The 17,900-nt window shown below is 37.7% G+C and overlaps 1 protein-coding gene across 31 annotated transcripts in view; it reads left to right on the forward strand.

The window, feature by feature from the left end:
* The window catches only part of NRXN3 (neurexin 3), a 996,746-nt gene extending 986,118 nt beyond the window's left edge, over positions 1-10,628 (forward strand). For 16 of the 31 annotated variants that reach the window (XM_064658865.1, XM_064658866.1, XM_064658859.1 and 13 more), the window contains one exon: positions 7,038-10,628. In XM_064658865.1, coding sequence (XP_064514935.1) covers positions 7,038-7,963 — 926 coding nt within the window. In that variant the 3' untranslated portion in view covers positions 7,964-10,628. The remainder of the gene's footprint in view (positions 1-7,037) is intronic. The other 15 variants (XM_064658888.1, XM_064658884.1, XM_064658870.1 and 12 more) reach the window with 2 other exon arrangements.
* Positions 10,629-17,900: the final 7,272 nt, after the last annotated feature.

Below are 17,900 nucleotides of genomic sequence, written 5' to 3' on the forward strand. Positions count from 1 at the left end.
TAAATTTTTCCTTTCATGCCAAAAAACATGCGGGCAATTTGTTGATGTAAGTTGACTGTTATGAAATCAATGTGGTATGCTTTCTAAATATTTTTATGTATTTTTGATTACTTTTTTTTTTAAAAGGAAATAATGTTTTTGATTTTCATCATTTTTTTCAGTTCTCATAGGTTTTATTCTTTGTTTTGCTGCTAAAGTGAATTACTTGTTCTGTTTTTCCTTTTTCTGACCTTGTTGCTGTGGCATTTTTGTTTTCTAGTGTATGGTTTTGTTTTAGGAAAATATATAAGTTTATTTATTTTTTAATCAGTTTGTATTTGCCTTTATGTTATGTGCTCTTTGTATATTGTCAATTGCCATATTGTACTGTGCATAGGAGGGGGTGAAGGAGTCCGAGGTAGTTTGCTCCTGTCCTTTCTCGGCCCCCCTCTAGAAGCTTTCTTTCCCCTTTCCCTAAACAAATCACCTGTAATGCTACTTTTATTTCACACTACTAGAATTATATGTAGCCTGGTAGTGTAACCTTCATGTCAAGTGAAAAATTATGGGACTTCTTTGGCTTTTGGTAGTTCTCAGGGTTTTCCTAGTGCAGCTCGATGTCATTCCTACTTTATTCCCATTAAATTATTTTATTTCTATCAGTTTGCTTCATGGCTGATTATGTGCCTGATGTCCAGTCTAAAAGATACTCTCAAGTGTACTCTTACCAGGTAGATGCACTCAGCATGTCAGACTTGCTAATATCATGCAGAAATTATGCCTTTGGCACACACGTCCTGAACCTCTAAAATTTCCGTGCTACAAAAGAGGTTTGCATTAGTTTCTTCAAAAAGCAGTGAGTACAAGTAAGAAAAAGCTGTTCTTCCTTATAACCTCATGTGTTTCTACCATTTCTGCATGGTAACGCCGTGGTCAGTTGGTATTTTAGGATCAGCAGGTATCTTAGGTTCAACTGTCAAGTTCCTTGAACAACAGATGCTGAAAACTGAACAAATAATTATTCTGAGTAGGAAGCTGTCACCAACTACTCATAAAAGTTTAAAATAATGGCAAGAGGTAGAAGAGTGCATGTTTCGATTGGTTCAGAGCATCTCAGTGTCTGGGCACCAAAATACCTGGTTTTGCTCTAGAATCTTGTTTGTAGACACAATATCAGGTCCTCTCTGGAAGGTATTAATATCTGTTTCACTGAAACTCCACAAAGGTGACCAAAAATTTACATCAATGAAACACAGCTCAGCATTAACATGGGATTCATGACCTCTCAAACTCTGTGCCTTCCTGTTTCTCATGAGCCATCTATTGGGAAACACTGCATTAACTAATGTCTTTTAATATAGCTGGGGAGGAGCTTAGGAAATGGTTTTCAACCAACTGCACCAGAATCCAGTTTTATCTAATCACTTTGAGGACTACATAGTTTCTGAAAGGAAAAGGTGATACTTGCGATAAGAAGTTGCAGAATTCCATTAAGGAAATTATGTTTTTCTCTTTACTACTCTCTGTCAATTGCAAGTAAGTCAGACTGCAAGAGTAGAAAATATGAAGAATGTTCATCTACTAGATTATCTTTCCCGGGAATCGGAGACTATATGCTGAATAATTTCTGCTTTTTATCCTCAGAGGAATCAAAGGAGAATTGACTAAACACCATTAGTCTGAAATTTATAAACTCAGTCTTTTAATAAGGAATTATTGTGTTGGTACAGAGGTGGAAAAGGTAAGGACTTACTTCTGTGTCAAATATTTCATACTGAATATGGAGCCAAGCTTCAGAGGAGCACCATAAGAATAAAATTAAAGTTGCAAACTTTGGATGCAGAATTTCAAGTGCCTGCAGAAATAGATAAATTGTGCAGCCTTTATTGATGGCATTTAAAAGCTCTTCAATCACAGCTGAAAAAGACAGAGACAATAAGGTGTGTTACTTATCATCATCAGGAGAAGATGAATCTTTCAGGCTTCCATTTTGTGTGCCTTTTGTCCTGTACCAGTCTGACACCTGAGATGCCGCTGAAGCAGTTGTGGCTCTAGAGATGAAAACCAGCGATTGCTACAGTTTTTCATGTTGTTTTCTTTATCATATTTTTTGGTGCCCTCTGCATTCATGACTTGCCCACAACATCCTCACAGTTCATGAGGCTTCTATTAAATTTTTAACACTCTGTCTTTTCCAGTGGTAGAGAACTCTTAGTGGAGATCAGCTCCAGAGGTATGAATTATATATCTATAAATACTCTCATAAAGCAAAAACCAAGGCAGCTCCAAGGCTAAAGCAGACCTTTTATATCCCCAGTGCTCTTGGTAGTTAAAAGAAAAGCACAACTCCATGAAAGTAGTATATGTGCTAAGAGGCTAATTTTTAATTAATATATGCACACTTTGTGGAATAAGAAGCACTGGGCTACTTGGTATAAGGTTTCCCATCTCACTGACCTCCATTCTTTCAGTGGTCCTTCCAGTTAGATGTTCATTTTTTTGTTGGGTTCTTGCTTGATTTTTTTCAGCTGTACTGTTGATGGGCAAACTAGTCTTGCATCTATATCACTGCAGAGAAAACCATTTTGTCTGTTTCTCTTTTGTTTAGTTCTTTGGCATTGTCTTGTCAAGAGAACGTATTTCTATTCAGGAAACATCCATTCTCTGCTTAGGAGAGAAAGTACAGAGTATCTGAAAAATAAATCTGGAAAATCCTTGTGAAATCTTTGGATTGTTAAAGTAATCCTGAACTTGGAGCATACGGATGAACACTGTTAACTGCTGTGTAACAGCCAACAGAAAAAAAATGGGAAAAGAAACCTGTAACTATCAGGAAACAGCCCATATAATCCACAAACAGAATCTAAAGCTCACATGAATATTTGTTTGGAAGCCATGGCCCAAACTGGGTGGCAGCCTTGCCTTTTTTTTTTTTCATAAGCACAGAACTATTTGGAAATTGAACCCATAAGTTTTATTTGGGTCTCAAAGCATTTAATTTTGCAATTGAAAAAATGGTAGACATTGTGAGAAAATAAAAACTTGACAATCATAAAACCTGTCTCAAATATATTTCCCTTTCCAGATTGTCATGTAAGGTTTTTCAGGAACTCCTCTAGCTTTTTCTAGAAATCTAAATCTTTAAAACATTTGGCTTCTACAGCAAACCATTCAGGACTGAAATCCTGCATAAGTAATTCTTGACAACTGAGTGGCTCTTTGTCTTTTAAATCTTTCAGTGCTTACCTTGAAACCAAGTTGGGGCCTGGGCAAGAGGCACCAATTCTCCATAAAACGACCACTGGCTCCAGGCAGCTTCCTGCTCCCTCAGCTGTCCTTCTGTGAAAGATGGTTACCCCTACATGCACACTCATAGTCTGCTTGTCATAAGACTCCCCCTTGTGTCTCTTACAAACAGAAATGTAATACCAGTAACAGAGTTGTTTGCAGGCATGATGTGAAAGTTTGCAGTTGCTCCCCTCCATAGATATCGGTGATCATATTTCTCACACTTTCCTGGGAGCTTTTCAGAATTTACATTCCCTGTTATCTTTAAATAACACATTTCTTTTAGATTGATTGGCATTTTTATCATGCCATTTTAAAGAGTGTTTTTTTCCTCTATAAATCACATAGCCCAAGAAGTATTCTTTGTGCTTTCATCCTATTAGACCTACCACTTCAAGTTTGCTGTGAATTTTGCATAGATGCCTAACAGCTGTCAAAAAGAAGTCAGATCTGATACCTAGGGTGCTTTTTCTGACTTAGTCTCTCACAGCTTTTTTTCAGTCTCACAGATTCTTCCATTAGAGAGAGAAAAAAAAATCAAAACATTATTACCATCCTCGCAGCCATCTACCTGATACTCCCCAAAAGTATATGTAACAAATTTACTCCTTGATGGAGAAGTGATTCCTAATGAAAGACCTTAAAGAGTCTCTTTATTTCTTTAGTATGCAGGTAACCATAGTATGGATCATTGGACAATTTGAAATAAAAACTAATGATGAGATTAAATAATTGTATCAAAGTTAATCTTCCTGGTATGAAAGTTGTTTCTATTCTCTCACATATTGTGAGATGAAAACTTTTTAAAACTTAGTCCTAATTCTGTCCTATTGTCTTCCATCCAACAGACTTGCTGGAATCAAAAAGCTCCAATATTTTCTCCATCACTTATTTAAAATTCCACTTATCATAGCAAGTTTATCAGCTTTATTTTATATTTCAAGGAGATCATTTAATAGTTGCAGTAGTCTTGATCATTAGCTCAAGTCCTCAACAGCAACAAAAACTATAAAACTATGACCTAGTTTTAAATGAAAGGGGTATTGGGGCAAAAGAAAAGTCTTCCTATTAAATGTAAGATATGTCTGATTCCTTCCAGAAAACTAATTATTAATACGAGCAAAATAATTTCTCTTTGGAAGGAAACTGCCCAAAGTATTGTCTCAGTATGTGGCAGATCAACTGCATACTGATGCTGTGTGTCAGTATAATAGCTTTTAAGAACAAAGGCACTTCAAAGCTCTAGGTAAGCAATTAAAAGCTGCCAAACTGGTTTTTTTTTCCAATTGAGTGTCACAGATGGTGAATGAAAATCACAAGTCGATACTGCTCTTTAATAACAAAAACAGTGATCTTAAAAAATTGTTTAAAAAGAACATTTTCTATCCCTGACTTTCTGGAACTTAAATTCTCGAGTCATGCAATTTGGTGCAATTCTGACTTAAATACTGTTATTTTTATTCATTTTTTTTACCAGGCTCACAGATGATCTTTCCCCCTGAGGCATACTCCACGTTCATCCCAAGCCCACCTGTTTGCATAGATTATAGGTGCTCTCCTCAAGCCACGCATAGGGTTTTTGGACATATATAAATCATATTACATGCTCTAGTTTCTACATTGCTCAGAAAACAGCTCAGGTGCATGAGCACAAAATGCCATGTAGCCTTTTGTCAGACTACATTTTCTGCTTTTTTACATAATTTTTTAAAAAATATGTAGTTTGCAGTGATTGATACTTATTTCTTCATCCTCTAACCAGTAACAAAAGAGGTATATGAAGGTACTGAGGAAGCTCAGGAAACTAAACATGTTCAAATTGGCCCTTTTTATCTTAGCTTAAAACTAACTTTGCATGAAAGTACACAAAAGTACCACATTTCTTATTTTGACCTAATTTCTGCCCAGGTACCTCTGAGATAATTCTGACTTTTTCAACTGATTAAACTGTGTGACCACTTATTTTCTCATTAAGGAAAAGAATAAGTCATATTGCTAGTTCAGCTGTCCAGATTTAATTGAACTGTTAAGTACCTTTTCCAGTATATTGCCATCTTCAGTATGTAATTTGTTCAGATATATTGCTCTCCAAATACATTTAGAAGGAATTTAGGTTGTAGACTATTCCTTCTAGAACTTCTATGGACATTACTGGCAGAATTCAACTGGAAAGAAGTGCATGTAATATATAGGGTAGATTTGAGAGAGCAGAATTTTGACCCTAATGCCATTCAGCACTGTAACAATGCCAAATTGTTCATTAGCAGTTATTAATACAGAATTAAAACCCAGAATTATTTATTTAGAAGCTGTAATTCCTTTTACATATCCTTCCTTAAGTAATGGTATGTATAAATAAAATTTTCAATACATTAGAAATACTTAGTGAGTTACACTCCTTTGAACAGATCTAGATGGCTCTCATGATGTCAGCTGAACTCTTCAATGTATATTTTAAGCAGCTTACTTAAGTGGCTAGCACAACAAAAATTACCCAAGGGACAATTTTATACACAAATTTTCCAAAGCAACATGGCTCATTCTAAAAAAGTGTTGATGACCAGTATGTCAGCAGAAGACTATGTAATCATAACTAAAGGAATTAGATAAATGAAATTCCACATCAGAATAAAACAATGGAGTGTTAACTACCCATAAACTCAAAGGTAGAAGTACAGTCATATTACAATATATAGAAAAAACAGGGCTAGTATCCTAAAAGTAGCGATATTGCTCTTCAGAATCCAAATCATAGGAATGATACACCAATTTTCTTGCTTCAGTTGTAGCTTATACTATGGGAAGGTACAAAGGTACAGTTTGTTGTTCAAGAGTAGACCATAAGTCCACCTTGTTCTTAGTCCTCTGTAGGCAGGTAACCATCATGTTAGAAATAAGTAGAACTGATCACAACTCTCTGCTTATCAAGAAGTAACAGTAGGTATGAAGACAACTTCTGCAGTACAATCCTGGGCTCAATCGAACTGGGGTTTATCAAAGTCCTTATTCAGTTATATTATCAATCACAATAAAATCTATCCTAATTCTTGATCAAATTATAGTAAAAGAATATCAAGAAGAACCAAAGATGAAGATAGTATGGCACTAGTAGCCCCAAGAGGTGGAAGGAAAGGGACATCCCTCGTGTTGAACAGAATGCTAAAGAAATATTATAAAGAGATGAACATTGAGTAGAGCTCTGTACACTCATGGACCCCAGTAAGTACTTGGTTCTTATTCCATCCCTTGCTTTCATGAACTTTCCCACAATTTAAAAGCCAGATAATGATCAAGAAGAAATGGATGAATGCTAAATGCCTTAAGGAAAGGACTTCTAAACTACAGGTGAGCAGCACATTTATGAGAACACTGATCTATGGAAGTCTAAAATAATTAATTTAAATAGTCTTCTAACCAAATGCTTAAGAAAGATCACTACCAAAAATTGATGACCACAGAGTCACTTGAGAGTATCTTCAAAAATCAAAAACTTTGGGTCCCCAAAAATCCAGAGTATTTCACTGTACATACCTAGCATAGGTAGGAAATGGAACATGCAGTTTACCCATGTCTGAACAGGATGGGAGGGAACAATGAAAGGCACCCCCAGGAAAGTATGTTGGTAGTGTAGCTAGGGTGAGAAACCTGATCCCTGACACCTTTTCAGAATGCCCACAACCTTTCTCACCCTTGAGTCAAGTGAACAGAAAATGGTGCATTGTGTCATTAAAATGTACTAATCTTCTTTTTTTCTCTCTTTTCCATCCCAGGAGGTGAATTAGTTATCCCTCTACTTGTAGAAGACCCTTTAGATATCCCTCCTATTGCTACTCGTGCACCTTTCATTACACTTCCCCCTACCTTTCGCCCCCTCCTCACCATTATTGAGACCACCAAAGATTCCCTGTCCATGACCTCTGAGGCGGGGTTACCTTGCTTGTCGGACCAAGGCAGCGATGGTTGTGATGATGATGGCTTGGTGATATCTGGGTATGGCTCAGGGGAAACCTTTGACTCTAACCTACCCCCTACTGATGATGAAGATTTTTACACCACCTTCTCCTTGGTAACAGATAAGAGTCTTTCCACTTCCATCTTCGAAGGTGGCTACAAAGCACACGCACCCAAGTGGGAATCCAAGGACTTTAGACCTAACAAAGTCTCCGAAACTGGTAGGACTACTACCACGTCTTTGTCCCCTGAGCTGATCCGCTCCACAGCTTCGTCCTCGACTGGGATGGTGCCCAAATTGCCAGCCGGCAAAATGAATAACCGTGAGCTCAAACCCCAGCCTGACATAGTCTTGCTTCCGTTGCCCACTGCCTATGAGCTAGACAGCACAAAGCTGAAGAGCCCGCTAATCACTTCCCCCATGTTCCGTAATGTGCCCACAGCAAACCCCACGGAGCCGGGAATCAGACGGGTTCCGGGGGCCTCAGAGGTGGTCCGCGAGTCGAGCAGCACAACGGGGATGGTCGTCGGCATTGTGGCTGCTGCCGCCCTCTGCATCCTCATCCTCCTGTATGCCATGTACAAGTACAGGAACAGGGACGAGGGGTCCTATCAGGTGGACGAGACGCGGAACTACATCAGCAACTCAGCCCAGAGCAACGGCACGCTCGTGAAGGAGAAGCAGCAGAGCTCAAAGAGCGGCCACAAGAAGCAGAAAAACAAGGACAAAGAGTATTATGTGTAAAAAAGAATACCTATTTATATATAAATATATAAATACTTAATGAGATTTAACTGAAATATCAGAACCATTGCAGCGAACGAGATGATTGGGAGATATCGTTTGTGGGAAAAAGTATTGGGAAAAAAATTTCAGCAGTGACTGTTAATGTCTCAGTCATCGCTTGGAGTCAGCAAACTTTGCCCTAATGTATTATAAAGCACACTTAGCGTTCTGGAGATGGCGCGCACAGCTCTGCTCTGTTAGTGAACTTGGACATCTCCAAATCTCCTCCTCCGCTGAACTTTCTGCAAAAGTAGAAGACTTCATGGCTTACTTGTTTCATATCTCCAAGTGAGTCTTTAACAATGTTTGTGATCCCTGACTGTATCGATAATTTTTCAGTTTACTTATTTAAAAAAAAAAAAAAAGAAAAGGAAAGAAAAATAAAAAAAATACAAACATTATTAAACAACAAAGAAATATTGAACAAAATTATCTGGCCGTGTCCAGCATACATATAATTTTTCGAGATTGGAGGAGGGGAATAAATGATTTTGGAGATTGTTGGATTTTTGGTTTGGTTTGGTTTTGTTTCTTGGGTTACTTATTGTTTGGTTTTCTTGGTTACTTTTGGGTGTGGGAGGGAAGAATGGAGTGGAATGGTGCAGGGGGTGAACCAGGACATATGTTGAGAAGAAATCTCGGAAAAAAAAAACCCTAATAAATAAAGAGAGACTATTGCCATATATGAACTCAAAAGCTACCCGTGGTGTTTACTCTGCATATCTGGTTGTGTTGTCTCTAGAATCTGTGGTCTTGCAGTAAGTTGTTTGCTAACAACGCAGTGAAAGTCACTCATGGGTGGTGCTGAAGAAAATTATCATGGAAAGCTGGTTCCCTTGGATCTGGCTCTAGTATTTGCAATTGAACTAAAGAGTATATGTATTTGGGTCTGTTCTGATCAGTCATTGGCTTTGAGTACCGCACTTAGTATGCATTAGCACAGCCAAAGTATGTTTAACAGGATTTGGAGATTCAAAAAGGAATACTTAAAAATTATTAACTATTCTGAGCTGAATATATTGTGCAAAAATAAAGGAGCCTTCCTCTGGGTTCTGGTTCTGTGACATTGCAATGCATGCAAAAAATAATGATAAATCAGTTTCATAAAGAGATCAGAAAGACACCACTGGAGTTCAACTTGTGACAAGACCAATAAATGTCAGAAAAGCTAAACAATTGTAAAAGAATGCAAAACACATAGATTTTTTGACATATAACTGGTTTTCATATGTAATATTTTAATTTTGTAGCTTGACATTTCAGATCATCTCTGTCTTTCCATTTGCCCTATTCTCCCTTTTCCTCCTCTTTTATATAAAAGAAAATAAATGAAGCTGCTGTGACACACAGAAAAAAAAAGAAAAATTAATTTAATAATATAATATATATATATACACACAGATATATTTATCATGGTATGTTTGATGGGACGACTGGAACAGAAGTTCTGTTATGGTCTTAATGTGGAATAAGAATGTTCTTGAAGAACAGAGTAAAAAGAAACAGACAACAAAAGCAAACCTTAAAATGTGAAGTGTGTGTTTTAGCTTTGTCACAGTTACCTGTGTCAAAAAAAAATCTGAAATTTTGTTTACATATTTTACTACTATTTTTTTGCTAGTATAATTTCTATATGGATACCCTGATGGTGTATATACTGTTTTATGGTTAAATTGGGAATTTCTTTTATTTTATTTAACTTATTTAATTTCATTGTTTGGTTTCTACATTTTCCCAGTTATTGTGAAAAGGATTATCTTACTGTACAGAACAATAGTGAGGTGGTTTGACGGCCATGCCTACCATGATCAAAAAAGCAAATAAGGGAGAGAGAGAGACAGACAGAAAAAACAACAAAAACCAAGAAGGATTGAGAACTCTGGAATATCAGAAATGTATACTTTTGCTGTATGCGGTTGAAAACTAATCAGCTGTTTAGGTTTAGAAATCTACTCTTGCTGGTGTTTATAAGTCGCATGAATATTTGACTCTGAAGAAGTGTCATCAGATACACACACGCACATGGGAACTTAAATTCAAAAAAACAGTCTTCTCAAACATTTAGAGAAGATGCTTTCATGTTAACAAATATTTTCAGTGCGTGTATGTGTGCGTGTGTGTGGTGCGTGTGCGTGTGTGTGAGGTTGAGCTTTTTTTCTTTTTTATTTTTTATACTAAAAAGAAAAAAAAAGACAGGTTTTAAAAAGGTATGAAAGCACGATTTTAGATGACTTAACTGGCCGAAACTATATAAAGTTGATTATATCTTGATGTCTGTAAAAGATTGCTGTTCTTGGAGTCTTGGAGTCTTGTGAAATGATTTCCTGCTTTCTTTCTTCCTTTCCTTTTCACTTTCCTTTTTTAAGTTAAAGAAAAAATATTTACACTTTCCTTTTTTGTGTAAGTTTCTATTGGACAGTTTTTGGGAACATGTGCATTTCTGTATGTGGGCTTCTACCATATCCCTGTTGCTTTATGGACAACCTGAAGAATTTTTATTTGAGTTTTTGTGATGTTATTGCTTTTTTTCCTCTTTCTTTTTCTTCTTCCTTTTTGATTCTTTTTCTTTTCTTAGTTGCATTTTGTTTAAAGATATGCTTAGCAATAAAATGTTCTTCCCAAAGCTCTGGATGTTGCTGGTTTTTTATTTCTAAAAGACTTCAGGGAAATTCCAGACCTTTAAAGATGAAAATAGTCTGTGATGTAAGTATCACGCATCCCATTGGAATGTCTAGCCATGAAATTGCAGAATCCTGTTCGTGTTTGCATTCTTCTGTTAGTCCAATGAATCTTATTTCTCTCCTTTGCAGGGATATAAATTCAGCTTGAGTCTGGGGTCTGTCTCACACCACTCCCAGCCCCTTGTCCCTTACCACCACCTCAGTTCTCTGGAATATGGGTTTCAGTCATCTCAGATAAAAGCATACCTAGGATATTGACTTAGTATGCCCTTTCTTATGTGCTGCCTTTTTTCTTATGTGCTCCCTCTGAAGTGTGTAGCTCTTCCCATGATGTTTATAGGATTCTGGATTCCTCTTCTTTGGCCAGGAGTCTGTGTTTGATGTGCTGCAGCAGCTGAATCCTTTTGGGGATTTGAACGGCCAATTTGATGCAGAAAAATGTTCATATCATTTTTTATGAGGATCTGTCTTAGGTCCTCTGAATTTATCTATGACTTCAACGTACTACCTAAGGAACATAGTTTACATACTTTGGGTGCTATGCACTAGGGATCAAACTTGGATACCTAAAGTAGACGGTCTGAGTGTTAGCTTCCTTCTAGATTGGCCCTGAGGGTCCCAAACCCCCGACTACAGCTACTGACTGTCCCTTGTTTTCCTACAGGGAATAATAGTCTATAATGATTCTGACCATCAGGCAAAATTGCCAGTATTCTGTCTTGCTTTAGTAAGCTGTGCAGAAATTCAGCTGGCAGTAGTAGTGTGGAGGTTTTTTTCGATCTTCCCAAGCTACCTGCAAGATTTTTTACTTTTTAGAGGCATCTGGAGGTCAGCCAAATGAGAGTTTCACAGCCCTTTCATTCTTCAACAGAGGATGACTTCACCTTTTTTTTCCCTCTAGGTGGAATCCACCGGTCTTTTGAGCAGTGTTTTCCACAGGTTTCATTTACAACCAAATTGGACTCAGGATAAAATGATTGTTAAGGTACTCCCTGTGATTTTTCTACACTGTTTTTGCTCATATGTTTTCATAGGTGAGAATATGTATGTGTATATATATGTGATGTTCTTTTACTGTTTTCAGTTCTTTTCTGAATCATAGTCTAGCAATTTACAGATTCTCACAAGTATCAAATGCACAGATTCTCGTCTAAACTCCATTCTTCTTTCACTCCTAAAATCTTTAAATTCCTGGGTGATGACTGATACCTAATATTTCCAGTGCTGGAGCAGTCAGTTGGCATGTGGGAGATCTAGGTCTAAACCTAATTGGCTCTTCTAACATTGGAGAAAATTTCCTTATCACCAAGCAGTTTGTGTTTTGAAAAAATATTTTTTTCTCAATGCCTCTCTCAAAACCTGTTATACTTCATATCATTATGAAATATTATGTGTAGCAAGAAATTTCAACCTGATTTACCCTCACCCTCTGCCTTTTTTTTCATTTTGTCTGTCACCTAATGATCATTTTATCACTTAGGCTAAATGAAAATGGCAGAAAGGAGGTTTCATTGCTGCCTGAAAGGCTTAGGATTATTGTGTCTCTTTGGCTCATCTCAGAATCATAGAATCATTGAGATTGAAAGGAATCCCTGGAGATCATGTAGTCCAAGCACTACCACTCCAAAGCAGGGTAAGCTACAGTAAATTGCCCAGGACTATGTCCATTTAGGTTTTTTATATCTCCACATGTAAACTCCAAAATCTCTCTGGGCAAACTGCTCTGTGTGACCACCCTCATTGTAAACAATTTTTGTTGCGGTTAGATGAAATTTGATATTTCTTAATTTATTCTCATTCCCTTTTATTGTTATTCTGGGTACTTTCTGGTACTGAAAAGACCCTGGCTTTCTCTTCTTTACAACCTCCCTTCAGGTGTTTATACATATTGCCCATAAGCCTTCTCTCCTCCAGGCTGAGCAGTCCGTGCTCTCTCAGCCTCTCCTTGTGCAACAGATGCTCCAATCACTTATTCATCTTCATGGCTCTTTATTGGACTCACTCCAGTATCTGCAAAATCTGGAGCAGACACAATTGCCTTACCACCATCACTGTGCTAGGGATATAGCTCTTTTCAAGGACCAGGGCTTGCAAATACTCCTCTTCCCAGCCTTTTCTACTGGTAGCATCCCACTTACTGTATTACTTTTTGAAGATCCTTCTCTTAGATGCTTAGTTCTATTCTTCCAAACTGTTCAGCACATCTCTACTTATTGCACAGTTGCAGATGTTCTTTACAAGTGCTGAGGCAAGTCACGAAGATCTAACAGATGGGCTCTAGCCTTCCCAGTCCTAGTGTTGCAGAAAAGGACTAGTGAAAAGCAACTTCAGTGCTGGTCCTTTTCCAGATATTTCTGTCCATGCCTCTGGTCTGGGAGGGAGGGCAGAGATGCTGATCCCCTCTGCAGTTGCTATGCCAGGCTGTTTTTCTTCCCCAAGAAGTAAGAACATATTGATCAGATAGTTTTGTAATAATGATTAAAAGACAAATATCCTTCCCATAGTGGGAAGGATAGTAGTGGAAGTATCCACAGTGGAAGTATCTTCAATCATAAAGTGGTGATTACTCCCAAGGAAGGCAAAAAAACATGAATTATAATCAATGAATGTGACTTGACAATTAGAGCCAAAGCTAAGCATGTTACTTTTAGGGAGATTTTAATGCTATCAGTGTGCAAGATCACAAAGTTCTGTCAAGTGCCCTGCGAAAACAAAGTCACATGCAGCTGCTCCTATTTTATCATACATCCTCTCGAGCTGCCAAGGCTGGCCCTGACTCCCTAGAAGATGTTTCTCATATGGTAGAACAAATCACTGCCTTTCCCTCCACACATGCAAGTGGCGACAAAGAATTGGAATGGGAACAAGACTTGCCTTCCAGCTGTCGGCCTCATTGGATCTTCTTGGGTTAGCAGAAGTACTAGCACAAGGAAAAAAGACTATTACCTGCTGTTCAGCTCACTAGATGGGACCCTAGCTGAGCTCTGAGAGCGTGTTTGCCAAGGTGGTAAAGAAGTATTGCAACCTGGGGTGTCATGATAACTGAAAGAGATTGGAGTACAAGGTCTTGGCTGATTCTTACTCTTTATTGGTGAAAGTTTCCCCCACAGTAGCAACATTTGTTGGGTTAATTAAGAAAAAAATTAGAACCTCTTATTCAATTTGGTAAAACACTGCCTTATGCGTAGCAAGCTTTCACACTCTGTTTCCTCTTCAGACAGTACACATTGCACATAGTGAGATATCTCCTGTCCCCAAATGTTCCTGATAACCTCATTTCTCTGGAGAGCCTGTTCATGTTGTCTTTCACAGATCAGCAAATACAGTGCCATTCAAGGTAAATTTTCAGTAAATGGTTGGTCTGCAGGGATTTGAAAAGAGCGCACCGAAGAGATTATGTTGGACTGCATAGAGCTGGAAAAAAGGCTTAATTGTTAAAGATATTGAGGTGGCTAATTCTTATTAAAAACAGAGGAAATGAATTATATAAACATCTTTAAAAATTGAGGCCATTTCAGTGTAGTAGTCAGATAAAGTTAATTAGCTAGTGTTAATTGCTTGGGCTTTTGCAGTACCAAATGGTGTAGGCAAGTGGTGGACAAGGCTCTGCTCTCTCTCTCTTCTATGAGGTTTGTATAACTCATCTGCTTTTAGGGGGGGGAGTAAAAATGAGAGATGGCTCAGATCTGCTGTAAATTGACTGGAGAGAAATCCAATTCAGCATGCTAGGATGAAGCTGCATGAGCATGTTGTTTCCTTAAATTCAATTGAAGCAGACAAAAAAAAAAAAATTGGCACATTTCCATACCTTGTAAAAACCTAACAGAAGCACAAACCTGCACTTCTGCCACCAAGTGCAACCTAAAGCCACTCAGCAAGAGTTTTCATCTGCTACTCCATGTTTTCATCTACTACTCCATGCTTCTCTTTTGTCTACCTGTTCACAGAAGACAACGAAGGAGCAATATCCACATGGGTCAGCAAAATCCTGAACAAGCAGCTGGGAAAACCTTAGGCACACTTTTCCTCAATGGCTTGTAAGCCAGGCCCTATGCCTAACAGCTTTGGCTGATGCACATGGAAAATTAAACTCATGGGAAAAGTATTATATATACATATATGTATATTTGGAACACCATGAAAATATTCACTCATCGTGTGGATTTCAAGAGTAGTTACATAAAGTGTTAAAACACTGGACAACAAAACCATAGAAATGAAAGTGGAAATGGGAAAAGTAGAGGCTCTGTAAACCATCGGTAATTGTATCTGCATGACCTCTTTGATGCAGATAGTTCTCACAGTTCTTTGTCTTATAGTTTGTCCCAGTAATTTAAAGTTGTTACTACTATCAAGTGATGGTAACAGCAAGCCTTTAGTACAGTGGGGAAAGAGATAATGGAAAGATCACTCACAGGGTGATAAGGAACCCCCTTCTGAGGAGCAGGTTCCAAGGGCTATTTGTAAGAATAAATGAAGTGGGAAAAACAGAGCCTGCATGCAGTGCACAGTCATGCACCCAGTAAAGCAGTAGGTGAAGAACAGGATTTTGATTTCCAAAACTAAGAATGTATGGAGCAAGCTGTGCCAGGGCTAAGACTTTATGTAGCTTGAATCAAGCCCTTTTCTCCACATGCATTATGAACTAGAGTTTACTGGTACTATGCAGGATTCTATTCCAGTAGGTCTGTTTGAACTCTCTAAGTATTTGATTTCTACCACTTCTTTTTCATCACATGATTATTCATGTCTGCCTGTTCCCTGACTCACAAACGTTAATTTACATCCATGGTTCCCTTGTGAGCTGATACCAATATCTCCCCTATGCAAGGACATAAACTAAGACAAAGAGACTTGCCTGTGGTTATATAGAAAATCCATGGCTGTAAAAAGATTAGCCCTCAAAGCTTCCAGACTCTCCCACTGTTTACTCATGCCTCCAAAGCACACTGTGGTGCTGCCAGAGGTAGAACACATCCAGTCCTCCCATTAACATTAGCTTCTCCAAATCAAGAGCTGGCTCTCAGAAAACTTAAAGCAAATGGTGTAAATAGAGGAGCTTCTGAATAGAGAAAAAAAAACATTTTTAAACTAAGAAAGGAACATTTAAAAATGGAAACTATTAGGTTTTCAACTGTTTATTTAAAATGTCCTAGTTTTATACATCCTGGTAAAAACAGAGGCATATGCATGCATTTGAACACCAAAAGCAACTTCTAATCTGCCAGAGTCTAACTTTACCGTCTTGTGAACTCCTGCTGATTGCCTGCATCTGTAATATCTTACTACAAACAACTTTTTATACAAATTATGATAACATCAATGACAACAGAATTTTATTACATATAATTATAGTCAGTAAGACTAAATGCTATACCACAGCCCTTCGACTCCTGGGTCAGTGGGAGTTGAAGTTGATTGTTATCATTCACAGTCTGCACTGAAATGCATAGTGTTGCCAAGATTTTAGATAACAAAGATAAATTGAGTCATAACTATTACAAACATTCAGAACCTACTAAAACTTCCTTTGAAGCTAATGACAAAGCTTCCTTACAGTAAACAGAGAGCACTCCCTTTCCATAAATCTCTGAGTCTCTGCAAGTTTTGCTTTTAAAACAGTTTGAATTTTCTCTTTTTTCCTTTACCTCCTGGTGTTCACAGATTTTTTTTTTTTTAATATTAGCCACATTATGATCATAAAGAATAACAATGATGGTATGCACTGTAGAGGTTTACTTGGTAACAAGGGAATTTTTTGGAGGACTATTTCTGCTCCCTCAAAGCCTTGCTAACACAAGAATTGAGTGTATAGTAAACTCTCAAGCACTTCAAAGGCTTCTCTGTTATCCTGAGGTTTCTGGGCCCTCAAAACCAGAATTTATTTTAAGTGACCATAATGTCAAGATTTATTCTGCAGAAAGGGACCTACAAGTAGATTTAAAATTCTTATTTTTCATATCTGATTGCATATTGTTTCTTCTTCATTGACCCATTTTCTTGGCAAAATAAAAGAAAATAAACTGCATATCCAGTGTATCTGGTTAAATATAAGCCAAATCCATCAACAGGACAGTTGCATTTAACATAAGCATGGGCTCTTCCACCTGACATACACATCCAGGGTGAACACACCAGATATAATACTTTACTATTTAGCACTAAGATATCTTGCAGCTTGAGCACATACCACTGAAGTTAAGAAATGCTTTGCCATGGATTTCAGAGAGCATTGGAGCAGCACTTTAATGAAATGTAGAACAAACTCATCAACAGAAGTGGTAAAGGGAAAGTGTGTGCAATTCTTAAGCCAGCTGCAGTCCCATGCCTGGATTTCCTCACGTAAGTTAAAGAATCCATACTTTACTCCTCAACTTCTCAATCAATAGTATGATATAATGTATCCCATATGCTAAGGATCATTTTTTACAGTAGCACCTTTGTTGAAGCTAAAATTCTTACAAGTCCTTGCCAAACAATATGAAGTAGAACTAGAAATGCTTGCTTTAAAAAAGCAATTTCAAGCTATCACTAAATGTGAAATACAGACGCAAAGTGGTTGTTTTGTCCCACTTAGAGCAGATCCCAGCTAGGATAATGTTTTTGCTGTCATGTTCAGCACTGTCATTTGCATAACTGAGGGGAACTCAAATTTCAGGTACAAACCTTGAAGATTCCACAACACAAATACATGTCTAGTATTTTAATGCCATTACATGGCATTTGTGCTAGTGAGTCTTAACCTAAGAAATATTGTCATTTGTCAGGGGGAAAAAATTGGCTTCAACTTACAACCTTGAACTGAGTCAAAGCCTGGCACCAAATGGCCATTCACCCATGTAACAAGGAAAGATTTTGCAAACTAATTGATCAATGAAAAAAAGCTTATGGAACAATTTTCACCTTTATTTGAAAATTTCTGAGCTATAAATAATAGTCCCCATTTCATCTCTGCCTCACAGTTTAGGCCAGCAGAGCACTAGCACTAAACCAGCAGCAGCAGGTCCTACATGTCTGCACTGACATGTTCATGAGATATCAGACAGGGATGAAGTGTCTTTAGGTGCCAGGACTCCAATAGTAGAGGAACAAGTGCTGGCTTGAAGATTATAAAAAAAAAAAAAAAAAAAAATTGAAGAAGAAACCTCGCAGCCCTGTGCCTTGAATAGCAAGCAGCTGCAGCTCATCTGTGCTCTGCTTTAACTAATGCCTTT

The sequence above is a fragment of the Pseudopipra pipra genome, chromosome 6 (assembly GCF_036250125.1).
Source record: "Pseudopipra pipra isolate bDixPip1 chromosome 6, bDixPip1.hap1, whole genome shotgun sequence".
Taxonomy (NCBI): domain Eukaryota; kingdom Metazoa; phylum Chordata; class Aves; order Passeriformes; family Pipridae; genus Pseudopipra; species Pseudopipra pipra.